The sequence below is a fragment of the Marmota marmota genome, unplaced genomic scaffold, assembly GCF_001458135.2.
Source record: "Marmota marmota marmota unplaced genomic scaffold, marMar, whole genome shotgun sequence".
NCBI classification, from domain to species: domain Eukaryota; kingdom Metazoa; phylum Chordata; class Mammalia; order Rodentia; family Sciuridae; genus Marmota; species Marmota marmota.
Window position 1 is genome coordinate 27,104,492 of NW_025999932.1, and position 22,525 is coordinate 27,127,016.

Sequence of the window (22,525 nt, forward strand, 5' to 3'; positions counted from 1 at the left end):
TTTGACTGTCCCATGGTGGCAGATGATTTAATAAGCAAGGCTGGGATGAGGCTGCTTCCCAAGGCCAGCCTTATTTTCAGGCATCGTTGGCCAACCCTGAGCAGTTCTTGGTCCACTTCTCTGCACTGTGCTTCTTGAGAAATGGCAGGAATTTTTTCCGTCACAAAGCAAACAACTTTCTGTTTCCACGTGTGGAAACTGTCTGGCCCTACCAGGCAGTCCACCAGGATGCAGGTGACTCTGAACTCAGTTCATGTAGTTCCCACAGGGCCATGGCTGTCCATCAGGTCAATAGTTACCTCCTAGAACACCACAGACTTGTGGTTCATGAGTAGTCACCCAGAAGAAATGAATAAAACCCAGTGAAATGCCACCGACAGAACTCCCGAGGAAAGTTTGCAGAAATAAGATCAATTTTTAGATTTATTCTCTGACCATAATCCTTGTTTTTAAATGCCTCCATTTCTCCATCTGTGAAATTCAAAAACATTGTGGACGTGAATATGTATTAAAAGAAACCGTTAAAATAAGACCTCATTGTCTTTCTTGGTTAGAGCTACTTCTTTGTTAACAATCAGCTACTTGAGCATGTTACATGAAAATTAGCCTTGCAGTTGACAAGTGTGTGGCAAGCATTGAAGATTTCATGGGTCACAGCCTGCATCTGCCTCCTTTGTTTCTAAAGGTTGAACTTATGACATTTAAGAAAATATTGTGGTAATGGCAGACATCAAAATTAATGTCTAGAACGTACATCTCTTGAATTGGATATTTAATAAAAATAAGATTTTCCATATTGCCATGTGATTTTTTAGCCTTTGGTCTATATGAAACAAATAATTGTTCTCCTTCCTGTTGTTTCTGTAGGTTTCTACAGAAAATCTTGACAGATGCACCCCCCCACCCCAAAAAATATGTTTTATGAATTTAATATATTGAAAGGGATGGTCTCACACCTATTGCTTTTGAGCTCACCCACAACCCCATAAACCTCATGCTCAAATTTAAGTTATTATTATTTATTATTTATTCAGGTAGGATGTTTTAGAATCTCTTATGAGCCAGGCACAACTCTAGATGCTGATAATTCAGAAATGAGAGGCACAGCCGTCTACTTTCTTCAAAGGGCTCACAGTTTAGTGGGGAGAAAGGCAAATAACTACTAATTATAAGGCCATGTAACAAGTGCTTCTGGACCCCAGAAGAAGGGCATTTCACTTCAACTGGGGAAGTCACAGGAATAGGTGAGCAGTGGGATTGGATTAAGGCAAAAGAGAAAATAGACTGCTCAAGGCAAATCATAACAGCATGGAGTGAATGATGCATTGGGGCCACGACAGGCAGTTCCCTGTGGCTGAAAAACAGAGGATTGCATGAGGTTAGAGAAGTAGGAAGGGTTCCTCTATACAACCAATGGGGAGCTTTATCCCAAGAGGGATAGACAGCCATTGAACCATCTAGCAGCATTAAGGAGAACCAAGAGACTAGTGAGAAGACTATCACAGATGAATAGAATAATGACAGGCACCTTCATTAGACAATGATGGTGGAGATGAGGGTGAGAAGACAGTGGGGTATCTAAGACGTAGGATCAACAGGGCTTGCTCAGTCTTTGGACATGGGGAATGAGAAAGAAAGAAAAACTTGAATTTCTAACCTGAGTGACTTAGTGAATGGTAGTGTCATTCACGCAATAAAGGGGAAGGTAGGAACTGAGGAAGGAAAATGGTGAGCTCATATCAGATCATGTTGAATTTCAGTATCTGAGGAGTATCAGGTTGAGATGGACAAGACGATGAAAAGAGGTAACCTGTGGCAAAGGTCTGCTGGAGAGAGATATGAGAAATAAAAAAAGCATCAGGCAATAGCTGAGCCATGGATGTAGTTAAAATATCCTAGGCTATACGTATATATGTGAAGTAAAGCATCTGACTATGGACCTCTTGAGTTACTCTCATCACTCCAGCGAGGGACCAATGAGGAGGAGCCCATAACATGATGGAGTCACAGCGGTAGGAAGAGAACAGAGGCAAAAAGAACAGAAGAGGAGCCTGGTAAAGCAAAAGTGTCAAAAGCAGACTTGAGCAATAATGCCAAAGGCTGCCAACAGGTGAAGCCAAGTGAGGACCAGAAAGTTCCATGGTGGTCACGACACACTCGTTCCCAAGGAGCTGGAATGGTAGTAAATTGGAGAATGAGTGGGATTAGAATGGGATATGGAGAGGAAAGTTTTAAAAAAACTCAGCTGCGAGGAGAAGTAGTTAAATGACTAAACATGGCTGGGAAAGTCATGTTGTTTTATAAGGTGCCACTGGATCCCAAAAGCTGATTCTTCCAGTCTGACTGGCCAGGACTGCCCGCCTCCTTTCTCAACCTTCAAATCAACAGACCCAGGAGTGGTGCTTTAAGTTAGAGCTACTGTGATTATTAATCGACTTAATATTGTACCTACATATGGGGTACAATGTAACATTGCAATACATGTGTACAATATGGGATGATCAGGTCAGGTCAGGATAATTGACATATTCATTATCTCAAACATTTATTTTTTCTTTGTGTTGGGAACATTCAAAATCCTCCCTACTGGCTATTGTGAAACATTCAATTAATTGCCATCAACCATAGTTCTCTTACTATCCTATAGAATGTTAGGAGCTATTTCTCCTGTCCAGCTGCACCCCAGCACCTGTTACCCATCCTCTTTCCATCCCTCCCTCCCCCGCACCCTTCCCAGCCTCAGGTCGGTCCCAGTTAGATACCTGCGCTTGGACTTTCTATCATCTCCAGTTATTCCTAAGTAGATAAAAAGAGTTTTAAAATCATATGATAGATGTTATGGCTTTGATGCCAGCAGTCTTTAGTAGGACTAAAACCCTGCTTTGAAAGGCATTGATGTGAAATAACTTCAGTGAGGAATCTCTCCCTTAAAATGCAAAAAGCAAGAGGATGGACATCCCAGCTCTCCACCTTGATAGGCATTTGGGGGCATCCAGAAGGGTGGTGAGTGTTAGTCGTATCTGCTGCTCCCAGAGGAAAGTTGGAATAAGTCCCTAGCAGCTTAGGCTTGAGGGGTTTGTCTCCACAGCTAATAAGGTCCACTGTCCCCAGGTCTCCTGGGCGTTGACCCATCTCCAGAGCTTCTCCTCTTTTTGCCTTTCCTGTACCCCAAGCTTTGCCTTCCTCCCACCCACATAGCTGCTGCACTTTCCAGGTCTGCAATACACTGTTAGGGAGAGTCCCGTTGACTTCCAACCTGGTTGGAGAATATGTCAGAGAAATAAGAAATCAAACACTGAAGCACTTGAGACCGTTTTCTCCCAGCTGGCTTTCCTTGGCTCCTCGCCCCGCCTTTGCCTCCAGCCAACGCTCCATTGTGCTTCTCTGAGCCAAAGTGGGACTTTGGTCAAGCAGATATCTGAGAGACCAAAAAAATATGAGCAGCTTTTGCATGAAGAAGATGCAAGGCCTGAAGCTGCTCGGGTGAAGTCACTGACGCGCCCTGCCTCCCTGCCCAGGGCGGGAACACTTGCCCATTCATTCAGGTACCCATAGAGCTGTTCATTCAAAAATGACTTACTGAGTGCCACTGAGTTTATGATCTCTACCTAGCGTCCCAGGACCCAAGGAGAAAAATGGTGACCAAAATAAACATGGAATCTACCTCACAAAATTGACAGTCCAAAGAGCTCTGGAGAAAAGCATATTGACAAATAATTACATAATACACGAACTACTGCATATGGGGATAAGTACCATTAAAGAAAAGGTAACAAGCTAGCAATGGGAAGTTTTATTAGTAGCTCTAGATTTAGACTGGACACTCAAGGGAAGGCTTCCCGGGCTGATAGAAGAACAAAGGGAAGAGCAGAGAGAAGGGCATCTAGTCAGGTGGAACAGCACTGCCAAGACCCGGGGGTGGGGGAGTCCAAGGTGATTGAAGAAAGGGGGTCAGGAGAGCGCAAGATGAGCCTGGAGAGGTGGGCAGGGGCCAGCCACACCCAGCCCAAGAAACCCTTAAAGCATGAAGCCCTGGAAGCAAGGAGGAGTTTTGAGAAGAGTGTCCAAATGCTGCTGAGATGCCATCTAAGTGAAGGACTGAGACCTGCCCACTAGCTAAGCAGAGGCTGTGGGGCACTTTAACAGGAGTGTGGCCAGGAAGTCAGGCTGGAGCAGACTAAAGTGGGTGGAGGAGAGGAACTGAAGGCATACATAGAAAATTCCAGAAACAAACAGTTGATGAGTTTTAAACTGCATGCTGATTTGGGTCACATGTTGAAATCTCACGCCATTTGCTCTTGCCACTTGGGACTCCCATCATCCCTTTATTCGACACATCCAGGCTCTATATCCCATCTGCCTGTTGGTCAGGACCCTCTCTGTGATCCGCTGCACTGTCACAGTATTTCAGTGCTTATGTTCAGATAATGTGTACAGTTCAGTATTGTCCTGTCTCAGTCATCCATGGTACTCTTGGAATACAGACCTCAAAGATATGGGGCATTGAGGCTGCGGTGAGGCTCAGTGGTAGAGCCCTCCCTAGCATGTGTGAGCCCTGGGTTCCCCCCAGCACCACATGAATATAAATAAATAAAATAAAGGTATTGTGTCCCCCTACAATGGGGCACTACCTGGTATAAGAATGGTGGTATTTTTTTTGCTTTTTAAAATTTTGCTCCCTGTGTTTTCCAGTGCTTTAGAATTTACCAGTTTATAGAATCGCCTACAGATCTGAATAATCTGAAATTGGAGCAGTACTTTCTCTTCTGATAATTTTACCACCGATTTCAAATTAATTTCACGATTCTTCCTTCCTTCTGTGCTTATTGCCTTTTGGGTTGCTTTTACTCTTTGACCTCATCATTTGAAAAGACCTTGATTGTCTATGTGTCTTTTCTGGTGTGCTTTGTTCTGTTTTGATTTATAACTAACTACCTGTCACAGCTCAGTCTGCCTTCGATTCCATTTTTATAGAATAAATTATATGGAGTTGGAATCTTTCAAGCAAGCCCACTTGCAAAAATATCCAAATATTTTGCCTCCTGTGTTTCTTGCCGCCCCCACTCCCACTGGGGTAGCATTTTGGCATTAACTAGAATGTCTGGTAGTAGATTTTTCCTTTCCTTCTCTTCCCACTCCTGCTATTTGCCTGCTATTCACCTGGTCCCTGCTGCATTCATCTCTTGGCCTTGGGTCACTTGAGTTTCTGCCCTGTGTTCAATGCTTGGGTTCTCCCTTTCCTTTCCATAGTTATTCCAAATCCCTGCCACTTTGCCCTATGTACCCACAATTTTTTTTTCCTTGAGATTTTGAAGCAGAGGAGCACTCAGGTATGAGTCATCTTGTTTGGGGCTCATAATTCCACACCAAGTATCTCAAGAAATCAGGAAGAATGCGGAAGGGAACTCATGTGCTTTGAGCATCTGCCTATATTGAGCATCTTTCTTAGTCTGTCTTGCACAAATTTTCATAGTGATTCTGAGGTAGGAAATGTTGTCCCCATTTTTTAAATAGATAAACCATCCTCCAGAAAAAATCATTGAGTTTTGAGAACTACCCATAAATCTAGTTTTCTAGAGGAAAACTAGAAACCATCCTTCTTTCCTGTCTAAAGTTCAAAGTGGCTGATGGTTATCTGTGCAATATGTAGACCCTCATGAAGCTGAATGGCACTTGAGGTGCAGACCTTGCTCCTCTGTGCTGGGCAATGGCTCTCCCGGCAGGCAGGCATCTTTAGTGCTGGAGTCCCCACAGAAGATGCCTTCACCACTAGGTGGAGATGGAGCAGCACTGCAAGTGGGCACAAGGCACGCAGAGCCTTCCAGAGCAAGGGCATGCAGACTTGAAAAATAAGTGAGGCGAAACACATATCGTTAGCCATTGTCGAGTGACACTATGGTGGCAGGTTGTACATTCACAGTGTTGTACAGCCACCACTTCCCTCTCATCCCAACATATTTCCACCATTCAAGTAAAACCCTTAACCAGGAGACTGTCCCCCACCACTCCCTCCCTGTGGCCCCTGACTTCTTTCTGTCGATTTCCTTTTTTGGATATTTCTTTTTTTTTTTTAAATATTTTTAGTTGTTGATGAACTTTATTTTATTCATTTATTTATATGAGGGGCTGAGAATCAAACCCAGTGTCTCACACATGTGAGGCAAGTGCGCTACCACCGAGCCACATAATATAACTTTAATTATATTAATAATGTTGTAAAAGCCCATCCACATTAGAGCAGGTATCCTAACAGCATTCCTTTATGCGGATGAATGGTATTCTGTTGGCTGAATGATATTCCCCTGGCCGTATGAAATCAAGAAGGATGAGGAAAGGAACTAGCATTTGGTGGACATCTGTGAGCATTCGTGCACTGGTGGACATTGAGCTGTTTCCACCTTCCAACTACTGTGAATAGTTTTGCTGTGACCATGTATGTGCCTTGTTTGAATACCTGTTCTCATTTCTTTGGGGTATATACCTAGGAAAATTGTGGGGTTATTTACTAGTTCTATGTTACTTGAGGAACACCAAACTATTTCCACAGCAGCTGAACGATTTTTACCTTCTCACTAGCAGTGTATGAGGACATCAAACTTTTTAAATGATAACTCACAATAAGAAATACATTTTATATTGAATTGCTGCCACCCAGCATTCACATGTGTGTATATATTTATATGATGAAAGTGTCATAAACAGTATTCACCTTTACTGTGTCTGATGTACTCTAATATATTCCATTTCATTAGAAAGATACCCTGGCTTCAGCTCACCAAATTACCTCCACAACTCAAAGCAAAATGAATTTTTAAATGGGATTAGCTATTATACCAGAGTATTATTTTAATTGTATTTAATAATATAATGAAGGGCTGGGGTTGTAACTCAGTGGTAGAGCGCTTGCCTCGCATGCATGAGGCACTGAGTTCGAGGCTCAGCACCACGTAAAAATAGATAAATAAATAAGGTAAAAATATTGTGTCCATCTACAACCAAAAATATTTAAAATAATAATATAATGATGTTTCTTTCCCTTTGGATTATAATGAATTCGAGATTTTTTTTTGTCAATTGGAAACTGTATGTGTGTGTATGTGCTCTTTGAAGGAGTTTATTGTGTGAGGTTGCCATTTTATGTATCATAGTCTCAAAGAGAAAATGGAGATCATATTCAAGTATGAGCAATACTGCATGTGCTTGATATGCTCTGAGGCTTGTAACTGGCTGGTATTCTATAATCTAGCGTCAATTTGGGGGACAAGTATCACACCTATGTTTTCCATTTATTGAATGGTTCAAGTATTTAAATATCACTTGAATATCATAGAAGTGTGAGATGCTGAAAAGCACGTGTGGACAATAGAAAAAGTGAGTGACATAAGTGAAAAAGAAGTAGAATCAAGGAAACTTGGGGCTGGAGTTGTAGCTCAGTGGTAGAGCACTCGCCCAGCGTGTGCAAGGCCCTGGGTTCGATCCTCAGCACCACATAAAAATAAGTAAATAAATAAAGGCATGTGTCCAACTACACCTTAAAAATAAATATTAAAAAAAAAGAAAAGAAAAGAAAAAGAAAACTTGAAGGAGAGTGGGCAAAGCTTCTCAAAGTTGCAACAGTTATTCGTGACCATCCTCAAGCATCCTGTGAAGACCGAGCTCTCTGGAGGGAGTGGTGCTTTGGGAGCAGCAGGGCATAGTAGGCAAAGCCCAAGCTCTGGAGCAGCTCCACGGGTCAGACTGAAGGACTTAGATGGGAAACTGTTACATTTCACTTCTTACTAACTCTAACTGACACTTAGTATTCTCTTCAATTACAAATATAGGCGACAAACTACAATATTATTAATAGCACCAATAAAAGCAAATATTATTTGCTACCAATAGAAGTCAGGTATTTTCATCACATTACAGGTGCTTTAGGTTTATGGAAATTTTATTTATGCTTTTAGATATTATTTTATTTAAAATTTATTATTAGACCTGATTCTGGATTATTTTATTTAAGGCACTATTAAAGAATTTGTGTGTATACAATACCACAATTTTATGTTTTTAAAAGAATTTTTTAATTATGGCTGGGTTTGTGGCTCAGTGGTACAATGCTTGCCTAGCATGTGTGAGGCACTGGGTTCAATCCTCAGCACCACATAAAAATAAATCAATAAAATAAAGGCCCATAAAGAAAGAAAATTATAATTACATTTTAAAACAATTCATTTTCTTTATAACCTGTGGATTTTATTTTATTCATGTAAATTTAGTCTGAGAAGGAGCCATAGGCTTCACCAGACTGCCAAAAAGGTTCATGACACAAAAATTGTCAAGAAATTTCTAGAGCTGCGCTGTTCAATAAGAGAATCACCAGCCACTGGTAGCTATTATGCCCTTAGAATGTATATAGAAGTCACCAGCCACTGATGTGCATTCCAAGGACAGAATAGCTATTCGTGGCAAATGCCATAAAAACTTAGAGGTGCCGTAAAAATTGCATCAGATTTCAAATATTTAGTGCAAAAATATTAAATGTTCTACTAATGATTTTGATGTTTATTACATATTGAAATGGTAATATTTTCAGCAAACTGGATTACTATTGGACCTCCATCAGTTTCAGTTTCCTCCACTGTAAGAATAAATAGGAGGCCAATGGAGAGAGTATTGCTAGTTTAACTCCAGGTTCAGCCTTTCACTGATCTATTTCTCACATAGCCGCCCCTCTCTTACCTTTCACCCAAAATTCCCAAAGAAGGCCATGTACATGGCCCTTTCTCTGACTCTTTTGCTACTCCTTGTTTTAATGAACACAGTATAAATTAGACACATGGAGAGTAACACACAAAGGTAAGGATATAAGAAATCATAGACATAATTAATTTCTAAAAATAATTTAAAAGGATAAGAGAAAGGAAAAATTCCCCTGGAGAGCAAAGAAGGTGGAAAATAAGGCTAGAGGTAGGGTGGAGTATTTCTCCAACTGCAGTTACCACCCATCCTGTATTTATTCAGAGAGGCTGGAGTAGCATTTGGATAAGACCCAGGCAAACCACCAGCACATTCCTGGAGTTGGTGAATGGCCACTTACAGAGCAGGACACCCTGGGCATGTCCCTAAACCAAAAACTGAAAGTCCAGCAAGCTGGTACAATGACCAGGGAGGTACCAGTGTGTTTCTTAGGAAGGAGGACTGAAGGGGGTTCACCCGCCATCTTATTTTCTCACTCATGCATTAATGAAGCCCTGAGCATCTCTGATGCCAGCACTCTGGGAATACAGAGCGCTTCCATCCACAGAATCTCCTTTGAGATCATGGAACAGTATTAGGTAGAGGGCAGGTAGGATAGTATCACATACACCCTATGAATGAGAAAGGAATAGGTCAGACACATAGGTGGAAAACTGGTCAGTACCTGGTGGAGCAGGCCTGGCCTGACCAGAAGCTTGAATTTCTCTATGGCCAACACCACGGGTCAGAATCATGACCCTCCAACTCCATTTCTCAGAGTGACCTCTCCCAGCCTGACGGTCTGCAAAGCTCATTACTCTCCACCTCACTTCTGAACAGTTGGAATTGCTCTCCCCACCAGCCTGCGGAGCTGCAGCTGTCCCTCATTCCGTTTTGACAGCCTCGCCCTCCTACACAAAGCCCTGCCTGTCTGGTCAAAGTAGGGTGGTGATTTCCCACCCTTTCTAAAAACATGCCTTGCAGGACTTTCCCCATCCTGCAAAATAGTCTCCCCTTCTCAGTTACATTTTCTAATGCTTCTGAACAAGGCCTGAGGGTGGAGAAGGTAATGTGTGTGCTTCTGTATTACCCGGAGCCTTCTAAAAGGCAGGAACCAGGGGGATTGCACCAGGCAGCTCTGTGAACAGATGGCCATTTGGATGACTTTGAAGGTGAAGTCAGTGCTGCTCAGTGTGGTAGACAACTTCCTTTTTAAAGTGTTAGCTCCAAATGAAGGGATGCTGTCCATGTCTTCAATGCCCTAGTTCTACTGTCCTTAATCCCAGTGTTAATAACCTGGCTTTGGGCTATGGTCTCTCCATGGCCCCCAGGACATGCCAAGTGGATAGTTGCTATCAGTTTTAAGCTCATCAAAGCACTTTGCTATTGCTTCATTAATTTCATAGTAGATGACTTGGTCATTTTCATATCGATTTATCCCTTTCTAATCCCCAATTATTTTTTGGTCCCCTGACAGCTTCTCCTGCCAGTCAGCCAGTGGGTGCTCTTTCATGGATGTTCTTATTTTATCAAAACATTATTGAGAAGGTGAATCTGTTGCCAAAAATTTAAATAATGCATGCCAAAAACTTCCATAAAATAATTTATTATCGGGGTGGAGTTGTGGCTCAGTGGTAGAGCATTTGCCTAGCATGCACAAGGCACTGGGTTCGATCCTCAGCACCACATAAGTGTAAAATAAAGATACTGTGTCCACCTAAAAGCTAAAAAATATTAAAATAATAATAATAATAATAATAATAATTTATTATCCAGCATTCTGCTTTAGCCAAGCCATGGTTCTTCCCTATAGTATGGGAAATCTTAGAACCTGCCCTAAGAAATCATTTTTTAAAAAAATATTTTTTTAATTGTTGATATACCTTTATTTTATTTATTTATATGTGGTGCTGAGAATCGAACAGTGCCTCACACATGCCAGGCAAGTGCGCTACCGCTGAACCACGGCCCCAGACCCCTAAGAAATAATTTGATAGTGAAAAGGAACATTTTTCATTTTGTAGAGAAATAACTTGTCTAAAATAATACCAGGGTCAAAATAAGAAGAATAAGGAGTTTCCTAATTCCCAATCCTTCAACCTTTGTTGGTAGGTAAGTGTAAACAGGCAGAAAAGGAAACATTTAAAAGAAAAGAAAAAGTTGAGTATATGTGAAATTTGTATCATGGGTATATAAATAAAATTAATCAAAATTTTTAATTTTCCCCAATTTTGTGTTTTTAAAATTTCAGATTTTAGTAAGTGGTGCCTTTGAGCAAAATTGATCTGTTCCCTGTGACTTACACTGTAAATGTTTATTTTTGAGCATGAAATTGGGAACACCAATGAAATAAAAAAATAGAAATAGTGGCTGTAGCTCTATAAGGTACTTAATTTTTATCACTAACTCGTAGTCACAGCTTATCACCCAATAACTTCAATTCCACCATGACAACGCTCCTTTTTTGTGTTGTTGGATTATCATTTATACAGAGAAGAACCAACAGTTTCTTAGTTCTCTGTTACATAGTAAATGTTTGGGAAAGAGTGATGATATAAATTGATATAAACATAATTGGTTTTCATCCTGCTGAGCATTACCTATCTGTGCGTTTTTGGTAAATACTGATATGCAAAGCAATATGGTTTTTGGCTTCTTCAGAAAAGATTTAACATGTAGTCTAAGATGTTTTAACAGTTGGCTACTTACCATAGCTGGTTACATTGAACTTATTTGCATCTGCATGTAAATAACTGCTTTCATGATAAGGGGCGATGGAAAAAAATACATGTTTTCTTCTTTGCATAGACATCCATAAATACAACATTAAAGGGTTACTATGCCAGAAGTGTTCTGCAGAATTTGAGGTGAAACTTTTGTAAGTATAAAGCATATATGGACTGCAGCATCTCCTCATTTGGGCGCTAGGTTAAGAATATGCAAATATGCCAGCCCTACGTTGAGAAATTGATAGGACTAAATCAAGTAAATTTTGAAAAGATGCTAAACTAACAAGAACCTCTAATCACATAGTTTACCCCAGGCCTCAAAGTTGTCTGTGTATATGTTTAGGTTTTCTTTGCTTGACAAACCTTCAGCCATGTTGGCAGATCCACCTCACCTTGGTAGCCGGCTCTGCACAGGTGGCTATAAGTAAGGATCCCTCTGCAGAAGGATGGTCCCTCTCCCTCTTTCCTAACACGAGTGTGAGCTTCAGGGGACATCTTGTGCTGAATATTCTGGGTTCATTGGTCACTACAGATCTGGTACATAACACTTGTCACCTGCCTTGGCACTCATTTAATTTTTAAACTGTGGGATAAGCCCTAGTTCACAGACAAGGAGACTGAGGCCACAGTCATTCAACAACTCTGCCAACACAGCTCCTGTGCCATAAAGGAGGGATCAACTCTAGGATACAGTGTCACTCCCCTTCTAACTGATCGTCTTTGAATATCGGTTCCTGAGGTCACAATTCAGTTGTCTGGAATGCAGTTTAGGAAGATGCCCTTTCTTTATTTCCCAGGTTGGAAGCCTGGGATAGCTGACACCACAGTTCCGTTTTATTCTGTGGATCTTCCAGTGCCAGTTAGAGAGGTTCCCAGCAGGTGAGCCTTTCGGTACAGATTTGGCCTCTGAGATCCAGCCTGGCCCAAGTCTTCAATATTAAGCACTCAATTAATGTCAGTTCCTGCCCAGGGCGACAATGGGCATCTGGAGGGACCTTCTGTACACAGAGCAGAGAGTGGTGTGGTTTCCTGGCTTTCTTTCCCCTTGCTCCCCGCTGTAATGTTCTGCGTTCTGTGTCTTTTATTGTTGTCTGCTTGTATCCTTCAAGGGCTTCCCCTTGCACTGGATGATCACTCGGCTCCTTTGTCTTGGTGCCTTATAAAATTCCTTTGCAGAGGAGCTGAGTAGCAAAGGAAACTAAAAAAAAAAAAAAAAGGTTCTGCTGCTATTTTGTTTTGAATGAAAAACATTTCAGGAAACATGATTTTCCTTGTTTATGTCTAAATCTAGGCTACAAGCTCTGAAATTCTGTTGCATTCAAGAAAATTTAATGTATTTGTCAATCCATTGAAAAAATTATTTGTAGTGGATAGCAATGGAGTAAATGTTTTCCAAACTTATGGAATCTAACTTTGTGAAGACTTGTGTCTGTGGGTTGGGTTTTTAAAGGAAACAATTATTACCTTTTATGCTTATGACGTGAACATCATGTGGCATCTTTTTTTTTCCTCTAATATTTCTTAGAATAGGATAGAACAGCCTGAATTTCTGCTGTCACACAGGTCAAAAGAAAAGCATGCTATTTATTATGACACTTTCTTCTTTAGGTGATTTCTACACCTCTTATGAATGCTACTATTTACAGTAAAATGAAATTCTTTCTCTATACCTGTCACTGTTGATCTCAGCTGCTGTCCATTTAACTCAATCTAGGAAACACTTCATTTGCTTTGGAACAGTTCTTACAATGCAATGTACAGTCGTGGTGATATAATATACTTAATACTTTTGGAATTTGAAACTGCTGATCATTTGAAACTGCTGATCAAGAACGGATAAAGCCATCTTTTTCATACACTAAGTGAGTTTCCTTTGTTTCTTCAGGTTGCTTGTGAAGCATTTCTCTTGTGCATAACACATTCTGTTCATGAACGTGCATGTCACTCTGTGACAGTAATTACACATGGGGACCCACGTGCACCCATCCATAGGGGAAGAGGGTGGACTCCAACCCTAACCCAATCAACTCCATCAGATGTTTGAAAATCATTATTAGGTAGTGTCTCTTGAGATTGGCAAGCATCCAGACTGTTAGTGTAGCTTTGTTTTTACATTTTATTTTTGAGCACCATGCATTTTAGTCTCAAAAAAAATGTCTGAATTGCTAGGAAAGTATAAATGAAATATAAATTAAAATTAATTATTCTTCTGTTGCACGTTTTCCCCCCAGAGGCAGCAAATAACCTAGACAGGCATAACGAGCCTATTTATTCACTCACTCATCATGTGAAGACTGACTGTGTGCTGGGAGGAGTGTGGGGATACAAAACCCAAAGATACAGCTCTTTCAGAGGGAGAGAGAGATGGTTCTAATAGGAATCCAGGCAGGAGAAGGGCGAATGCCACCGATTGTGAGATGTAACCCAAAATACTCTCTACCGCTCACACCCCATGTGGCTACTCAGCCAGCTGGAACGTAAGGGACCAGTTGGGCCATCTCTTCTTGAAACACCATGCTCTCCTGATTCCTCCTGCATAACTCAGAGTTCCTACCAGCTTACTGTGCTGGTCGACTTTCTGTTGCTATGATAAAATACCCAACAAATTAAAATAAAGAAGGAAAGATTAATTTTGGCTTACAGTTTCAGATTTTTCAGTCTATGGCCAGCCAGCACCATCTTTGGGCCTGAGGAAAGGAAGAACATCATGACTAGGAACATGGGGCAGAGAAGGATGTCGGCTGGGAAGAAGGGGCAAGGACAAAATATGCCCCTCAAAGGCACCCGACTAGTGACACCTGTGTCCTTCAGCCAGGTCCCACCTCCTAAAGTTTCCAGAATCTTCCAGTAGTCCCTTAAACTGTGAACCTATCAATGGATTCATGCATTGATGAGATCAGAACCTCATAATCCATTCACTTCCCCAAATGCATTGGGGAACTAGCCCTCAACACATGAGTCTTCGGGCAACATTTCAGATCCAAACCATAACACCCCCATGGTGTCTTGATCACCAAATAGACACCCTTCCCTCTGGATTGAGTCCTGGGATGATGCAGCCCCATGTCCGGGTAGACTGAGCCCATTACCAGCCCTTGACAACATGGAGAATAGATTTCAGACAAGATTTCCATCTGCGGTTGCCTCCCTTCAACTCCAGGTCAGGACACAACCTGTAAGATAAATATGAAAAATAATGACATTCTTTCCTAGTTTCCTTCAGGGGACTACAGTAATTCCTTACCCAGGCAAAAGCTGGGCAGTAAGAAAATGAGTAATTTGGGAGAGAGAGCTGGCAGGACTTCACATCTGTGATGAGAAGAGTGGTAAAGAAGTTGATTCTCCTGTTGCTTGTGATTTGAAAATAATAAATATTAATGATGATGATGATGATGATGATGATGATGATATTAAAGTTAGGGGCTGGGGTTGTGGCTCAGCAGTAGAGCGCTCGCCTAGCACTTGCGAGACCTTGGGTTCGATCCTCAGCACTATATAAAAAATAAAATAAAATAAAGGTATTGTGTCCATCTACAACTAAAAAATAAATATTAAAAATAAATAAATAAAAAATAAAGTTAGGATAACTGGTTCTAAAAATGGCTAGACCTAAATTTTAACAGGTATATGACTTTGATCTTATTTTTTGCCCCTTTAAGCCTCAATTATCTCATCTGTAAATTAGGCTAGCAAGAGTGCTTACCTCATAGGTTTGAAGTAAGGATTAAATATAATTTTGAAGTGTGTATTTCAGCACAGTATTAAAGTTCAATAAGTATAGATGGTCTCATTAATCACTATCATGGGTCTCAGGCTACTTTCCTTTTTCCAGTCTTCAATACCATTTCCTGGGACCGTTGGCTTTTCCTATACTACTGTTATCTTTCTCTTAGTCCCGATGTCTAACCCTAATTTCTTGCTTAAAGATTCATGTATAGTTTCCCAAGACTTTAAAGGAAGAATACCCTCATTTTGTATAGGTATGAAATCTAAGGTACCTCGAGATCATCTTAAATGACAACTGAAATCAAGAAGAAAGCCAGGGACAGGTTTGGATTTTATTATTGTATTTCAAAGTACCTTTGTCCGGGTGCCTCCTCTATCTCTATTTTTTTATAAGCCCCCCCCCGCCCAGAGATAAAGAGAGAAAGAGAAAGAGGAGACAAAAGGGTAAATGTTTTATCCCAGCTTGCAGCAGGTGTCATTCTATTTGATTTGCAGGCCTTTCAGCAAAACAAAAGGCCCTTTTTGTTCTTGTACAATATATGTTCTCTTTAAAGGTATTCAAATTAGAAAAAGAAAATAGCATGCACTAGATAGACTAGAGTTTTAACAGATAGAAACGGGACTCTTAGTTGCTGATTCACTCTTCATAGGGAAAATTAGAGGCCATATAACACATTCATTTCTAAATAGCATTTAAATTTTTATGATAGTTTCCTTTGAAATATATATGAGTGGCATCCTCAGGAAGTTAGTACATTTATAGTACAACTGAAAACTTTTGTAAAAAGAGAATAAACATTCAGAGAATCTCTATATATTTGAGTACCAATATAGAAGAACATGTTTGCTTATTACAGCTGATTTTAAGTGTCTCCAACCTGCTGTCTCTAAATAGTTCCTATTGATGTTCAAAAGTAATATGCCTTCTCAGTCACATAAACAGTAAAAATAAATAAATAGATAGATAATCTAAGTTAAAAACAGTTCTGGAGTCATTCAGAGTTCATAATATTAATGAATAAAAATAATAAAATGTGGGGCTGGGGATGTGGCTCAAGCGGTAGTGTGCTCGCCTGGCATGCGTGCGGCCCAGGTTCAATCCTCAGCACCACCATACAAACAAAGATGCTGTGTTCGCCGATAACTAAAAAATAAATATTAAAAAAATTTCTCTATCTCTCTTTAAAAAATAATAATAATAAAATGTGATTGTTTACTATGTACAGTATTCTATATTGAGTACTTTTCATACATAATGTCATTTACTCATCCAAACTACCATAGGAAGTAGGTACAATTATCCCCGTTTTATAATTGAGCAAAGTAAGGGTTAGGGAGGTTAAGATTTTGCCTTAGGTCTCATGGCTAGTAAAGGCTGGTGCCAGGTAGGAGCTGGGGCCCTGCTTTGAGAACGTGTCCATCATTCATTCCAAAGTATCCTGTGATGTCCCTGTTATTCATTGCCATCTAAGGTGGGAGAGGCCCCAGATCGGTGGACACAGGTATTACATTTGCTATCAGATATAATAGTTATTTTGAAGTAAAACCTTTGGGTCCTATTTTACCTAGAATCTATACATTAAAGTATACATAATAAAAGAAAATCAGCGCTTCAATTTTAGTTTGCATATGAGTTAAAAAAGAAGTCAGTCTGATGAGAGATTTCATGAGAATAAAAGGCTGTGAGTGGAGTTAAGAATCTGAGTGGTTGAGTGCTTGCCTTTGTCTAAGTGCAAAGTTTGAAAAGCTCATTATATCCATAAGGTAGGACATTTCAGGACACAGTTTTAAAAATGCCATTTAGTGTTGAATTTTTTAAAGTCTTTGTCTTAAATCTTTCCCTTCCATTTCCCAAATGAACTGTTAATCTAGGAAGTCCAATTTGTTTGTTGATGGGAGGGGGTTGCCCGACATTTGTTGTGTTAAATAATGATCACGTAATTTATTAATTCTTTTTGAAAACATTAATCACAAATGTACAGGGGAGGGAGAAGTATCCCATGGCTTATGAGATGGTTGGCCAAATCTCACCAGCTCAAATATAGCCTGTCATTATTAAAATACAATACTGGTATTTAATCTCCTAGTCAAGCTAAATGATAATGTGAAACAAAGCTAACCCATATCAGGACATCTGATATCAAGAATTCATGAAGTAAAATGCCATCGAACAGCAAGGAATCTAATGCTTTTGTTTCTTATCTTTTGAATACAAATAAAATGAGCTTTATTGGGCTCAGTAGTTCTCAGAAATGAAAGGTTAGAGATAAACAGATCTTTGGTGGGATCTGCATGCAGCATTCTCTAAACAAGCAGAGTAAGCAGCTTGTACTGCCTTGTCCCTTTGGGGTGCACACGTGGGGCTCCGGTGCCTCTCAAAAATACTGCATTTCTGGGGGGTGGAGAGAAACACAAAATGCAGATTACACTGTGCCCATGAAAGAAAGGGAAGAAAAGCCCAGGCTGAGGTGTTTTTATCAAGCCTCTGTGCTGCAAGGAGGCTGCCCGGATGGGGTTTTTTTCAAACGTTGCAGCAACCAGATGCAAGGGTGCAGCTTGGATTGCCGCAGCGGGCTGCAGTTGTGTATGTTTCAGGGACTGACACAAGGGGAAGCAGCAGCCAGCGCATACCCGGGCTGCTGCCTGGAAGCCTTTCTGCCCAAAGAAGAGCCACAGCAGCTGGGAAATTCCTCCTCCTCCAGCCGAGGCGGAGGCTGAACGGTGGCTCAGGTTGAGGCAGGGGCAGGGGCGGCGCTCCCAGCCCATGCCTCAGCCCCGGGGCTGCTGTGTGGGCAGGGAGGCCTCCTGCCTCGTGTCGGGGAGGCCGGCCAAGAAACTCTCCCTCCCCAGAGAAAGCGGATCCCAGTTCAGGTGGGGACTTTCTGGGTACCGTACCTGGCTGGAGCAGAGCCTGCGGGCGGGCGGCCGGCAGCAGGCATTTCTGGTTACGGCAGCCCAGAAATGAAAGCAGCAGCGGCCACCGCCTCTGAGGGCTGCAGGGAGATCGCACCCAGCAAATAAGAAGCAAGTCCTGGCCCCGGAGGAGGAGGAGCGGCTGAGCATCTCTCTCCCGCTCCTCCGCGTCCTTTAAATGAGGACTCCCTACCCGAGCCGGAGGTGGATCTGCAGAGCCTCCCTCTCGGCGCCTGACCCCTCGCTTACATCACTAACCTGTGACAGGCACATCTCCACCCCAGTACCTGCTCCTCCAGCGGCTCCCAGTCCTAGGAGCCTCTTTGTATGCTGCAGACATGGCCAGCCAGCAGGATTCGGGCTTCTTTGAGATCAGTATCAAATATTTACTGAAATCCTGGAGTAATAGTGAGTAATAGAAAATAACCTTTTTGTTTGTTTGTTTGTTTGTTTGCTGGATGTTGCGTAAGGTTCGAGAAATAATCAGATCTCAACTGGACACATATGTTTGTGAGCCAAGGAAGTTTTTTTTTTTTTTTTTTTCGCTTCCATCTGCTATGAAAATCAAAATGTCAGAGACTGAACTAGCTTTGCTCCAGTGCAAAGGCTGCAGTGGAATGACAGTAGATTTTGTTTGCTTAAATTTTCAAGTGAGATGGCCCTTCAGACTCTGGTGAGCTCAGGACCAGGTTTTCCTGGCTGCCTCCTTTGACTGGGTGTTTATTTGATTTGTTCAGGCTTCACCTAAATATTTTTGTGAAGTGCAGTTTAATCAGAGGGGTGTGGCAGGGTTTTGGAGTACTTTGTAATTGTTTTATTAGGGTATTGTCTGAAGACACAAAAGTACTTAATAGTCCAAAACCTAAAATTCACCTTTTTTCATACATAAAGGCATCTGAAGATTTGTTTGATATCTCCCCTATCCATATGGATGATATTTAGAATGCCATTTAATATCTGCATTTTTTTTAAAAAAAAAAATCCTGATGCTTGATGTAGTTCAAATAACGTGCTTTTCTGAAATGTAAACAAGTGAAATTTTGACCCTAATCGTTCATTAGGTTATCAGAGTATTATGGCTTTTGAAGTTCCATTTCTGACCTACATAAAGATTTTAGCAATATGCTATTTCAAAAAGACAGCCTCTAAGCCACCCTGAATCTGAGATCAAATTAAAATGAGGCCTTCAGGTGATCAGTGATGTCTTATATTTTTATGAACACTTTAAAAACAAAGTCTTCTCTATTTCACCCACAGCTTTTGTGCTTGCTTTGGATAAAAGACCAGCAGGTATTATAGATCCTTAATTGTTTTAAAATTTTTCCACTAAAAAACTTGATATTATTTTATGGACATACTAATGAACCTACCTATGCTCAAAGAGGTGGTGACTAATTATCTCCTCCACAAATGACCTGTGGCCAAGATTGTTCTTATGTAAACAAAACCTGGGCCAGAGAACCTGGGCTGTAATTGTTTTGAGAGAAGAGCCAAAGTACCTTCTGCCTGGAGGTATTCAGGGATATGCATCTCTAAATGATATCCATAGAAACCATTTTTTCCAGGTCATTTTGCACCACTGTATGCACTGTGGGGCTTGTCTGAAGCTGCTTTTCTCCAAAGTGGGGAAGCCATTTGGGAGCATTCCTTTATTCGTTATGGCCATAAATCATTTAACTTGGATTCATTATTTGTATACTTCACACTTCACACAAGGATGAACCTTTCTTTGTCTCTCTACCCTTTGATTAATGAAAAGAATTAGACATATAGGGTAGCCTACAGAGCAGTTTTCTTACTAGCAGAAGAAAACTCACTTGTGAGTTTGATACCTATGTGGTTTTTAGTCACCATTTGATTATTCGAAAGCCAGGCTCTTTTCTTCCATCAATTTTTTTGTCACTATTTTATTAGATAGAAAATGATGTTGTGCTGAAACTGAGCTCAGTGGGATTTCTTTTAAAATCTCTCCCCTTGTGTATTTGCAAGTGACTCTAGACAAAGTATACATTTTTCCATCCTTCCTAAAGCTACTCTCCCTCTCCCTCCATACACATATCAGGAAATAGAACAAAGTGTTCGTTTCCACTTTGAGAGTATCTATGACAAAATTTTTGAATTCTTCCAATTCATTCAGCAAAGATTTACTCAACACCTATTCTGTGCCAGGCTGTAGGGCTATAAAAGGTGAATAAGATACGGTCCCCGCCTTCTATCTTAATTTCTTTATTTCACAGTAGTGAAGTTGGTGAGTCTCTAGTGTTCCTTTGGGGGCAGAATGTTTTTCAGTTTATTCGAGAGGAAGAGGAAATATACTTTGAGCTTGTTACAACACTTACCTGCTTACAACCGGCATAGTTCTCATTGCTAAGTTTTACATATTTTCAGTAGCAAAGGGAGAAAGGAATTTGTCTATGTAGAAGACAAAGTAGAAAACAGAAGCCTTAGGGCTCAACCTACTCAGTGTAACCTTGGCTGAGAGGATGCACCACGGGGCAGGCAGCTAATTGTCCCTGCACACGCATGCCCAGCATCACAGGCTTGGGAGCATGGATAGTGCCCACATACATGACTGGAGAATCAGCCCCTAATTATATGGTGGTGCTTGTTTATGAAAGTGCCACTATTAAAAAGCAATAAAACAAACTATAACTATGGCTGACTGCTTTGCTAGGCGGTAGTCAGAGGAAAGATGATTTTATCAGCATTTCCAAGTTAAGCTTTCCATTAAAAAAAAAAACCATAGCACATTGTGGGGGAAAATATAATTTTCTATATCATTGTCTCTTCAAAGAATGAATAAGTTAATTAAACAAGTCATCCACTCACTGACTGGCAAGATGTATTGGCTTTTTATTCCGTGTTCATTTTGGCATTCTCCTCTCTCGGCATGTCCATTCTGTCAGGCCACCCTTTGGTTTGAGGAGTTGGGGACTTGAATGGGCTCATTGCCTGGATGCAATGTGGAACCTTTCCTGTGGAGCCTTTCCTGACCTCCCCCACCTTGGACACCTGTCCTGTTGCTTCTTCCTCACTCATATCCACACCTTCTCCAGCTGCTCAATGATGCTCACAGCTGCTGCCTTGGTGCCCATGGGCCACAGCCATCCTATGCCCTTCTCAGCTGAACCAGGAGTACTCAGTGGTCCCTAATGGTTGAAGGATGCTCTCCAGCCCCTTTCCTCTGAGTGTCAGTGGTCCCCAACCAGGGCCCTCTTTGGGCTCCTTATCCATCCTCTCTTATCCTGTTTTCCGGCTCCAGCTTCACCTGCTCATCCTCCTCTGCATGCCACTGATTTTTCTCCCAAATCCATGATTCTTTGTACGACAGCCCCCTAATCTGGCACACCCTCACCTAGATCACACTAGTGGCAGGGCCAAACAAGCTTGGCTCCGGTCTCTAGCTCTTGCATTTGTGTGGCTTTGGATAGTTAATTAAGCACTCTAATTCCACTTCATCATCAGTAAGATGGAAGCAAAAATAATGGGAACCTGATAGGAGTAAATGAGGTATTAAGATGTAAAGCTCTTAGGATAATGTCTAGTACATTGTGAGTGCTCTATAAGTATAAAAATAATATGAATGTGTTCTAATGCTCCCCTCCCTTCTAAACCTACTTAGACCATGTCTTTCATTAGTCTTGGCATACTTGGTGGATTATTTTATGAGTAGTCAACACTTGCTACACCCCTGGAGAGGGCAACTATATCGATAGATGCCAAATGTTGTTGCTTACTCTGGGCTATCTTTTTCCAGGTGTACTTTTTAACTTTATCCCTTTTTCCACTTTAGTTATTATCAGAGTATTCATACCTTTCTCCAAGTGCTTGTCTTCCAGTAGCCTGAGAGTTGGCCTCGGAATTATCTCGGTGGCTGAGACTCACCATGGCCTTTTCAGATTTGCCATAGAAAAAAAGTTCAGAGTGGGAAGTTCCAAGCTATTTCACAGGAAAGGAGAACTTGCCTTGTATTACTGCATGGAGCTGGTGTGTGGGCTCCCACACCAGTCTGACAGCTCTGAATGGCTTCCTTGTGGTTCCGTCCACCCCATGATGCCCAGAACACTGGTTCCAGTGAATGAAGGTACATTCAGAATCCCTTCAACACCTTGCTCTTTCCAGGGCAGTGCACACCCTTCCTATAACATTTGGCAAATCTTGCTAAACCATTGAGGAAAGCTATTGCATGCCCATGAGCCCTTTCAGATATTTAGAATTCTATTCACAAGTTGCCTACTGTGGGGGAACTGAATAATATCTCTGCTATAGGAAGGGGTTAGTGAGCATTGCAAAATGTACAATGTTGATCTTCAAAAAGTCGTATCCACTGAGAGATTCTCCCAGGTGTTTTGTGGTGAGTTAAATTGTGTGTGGTAGTGAATTAAATTACATTGAAAAGGGCAGTGTCCATCCAACATGGAAACGTAGGCTCATAT

General features: G+C 41.2%; 1 protein-coding gene and 1 long non-coding RNA gene across 9 annotated transcripts in view; one reads left to right on the plus strand and one right to left on the minus strand.

The window, feature by feature from the left end:
- The window catches only part of Fry (FRY microtubule binding protein), a 376,400-nt gene that overhangs the window by 121,120 nt on the left and 232,755 nt on the right, over positions 1-22,525 (plus strand). For 3 of the 8 annotated variants that reach the window (XM_048800794.1, XM_048800796.1, XM_015484195.2), the window contains exon 1: positions 18,263-18,497. The exons of the other annotated variants lie outside the window; for them this stretch is intronic. In XM_048800794.1, the coding sequence (XP_048656751.1) occupies positions 18,428-18,497 (70 nt within the window). In that variant the 5' untranslated portion in view covers positions 18,263-18,427. Of the gene's footprint in view, positions 1-18,262; positions 18,498-22,525 lie in introns of those variants that run through there. 8 annotated transcript variants of the gene reach the window in all.
- Positions 10,451-18,208, minus strand: LOC125616113. The gene is made up of 3 exons (XR_007346743.1): positions 18,072-18,208; positions 14,092-14,623; positions 10,451-12,648 (listed from the first exon to the last, which is right to left on the minus strand). It is a non-coding gene; the product is annotated as an uncharacterized LOC125616113 (long non-coding RNA).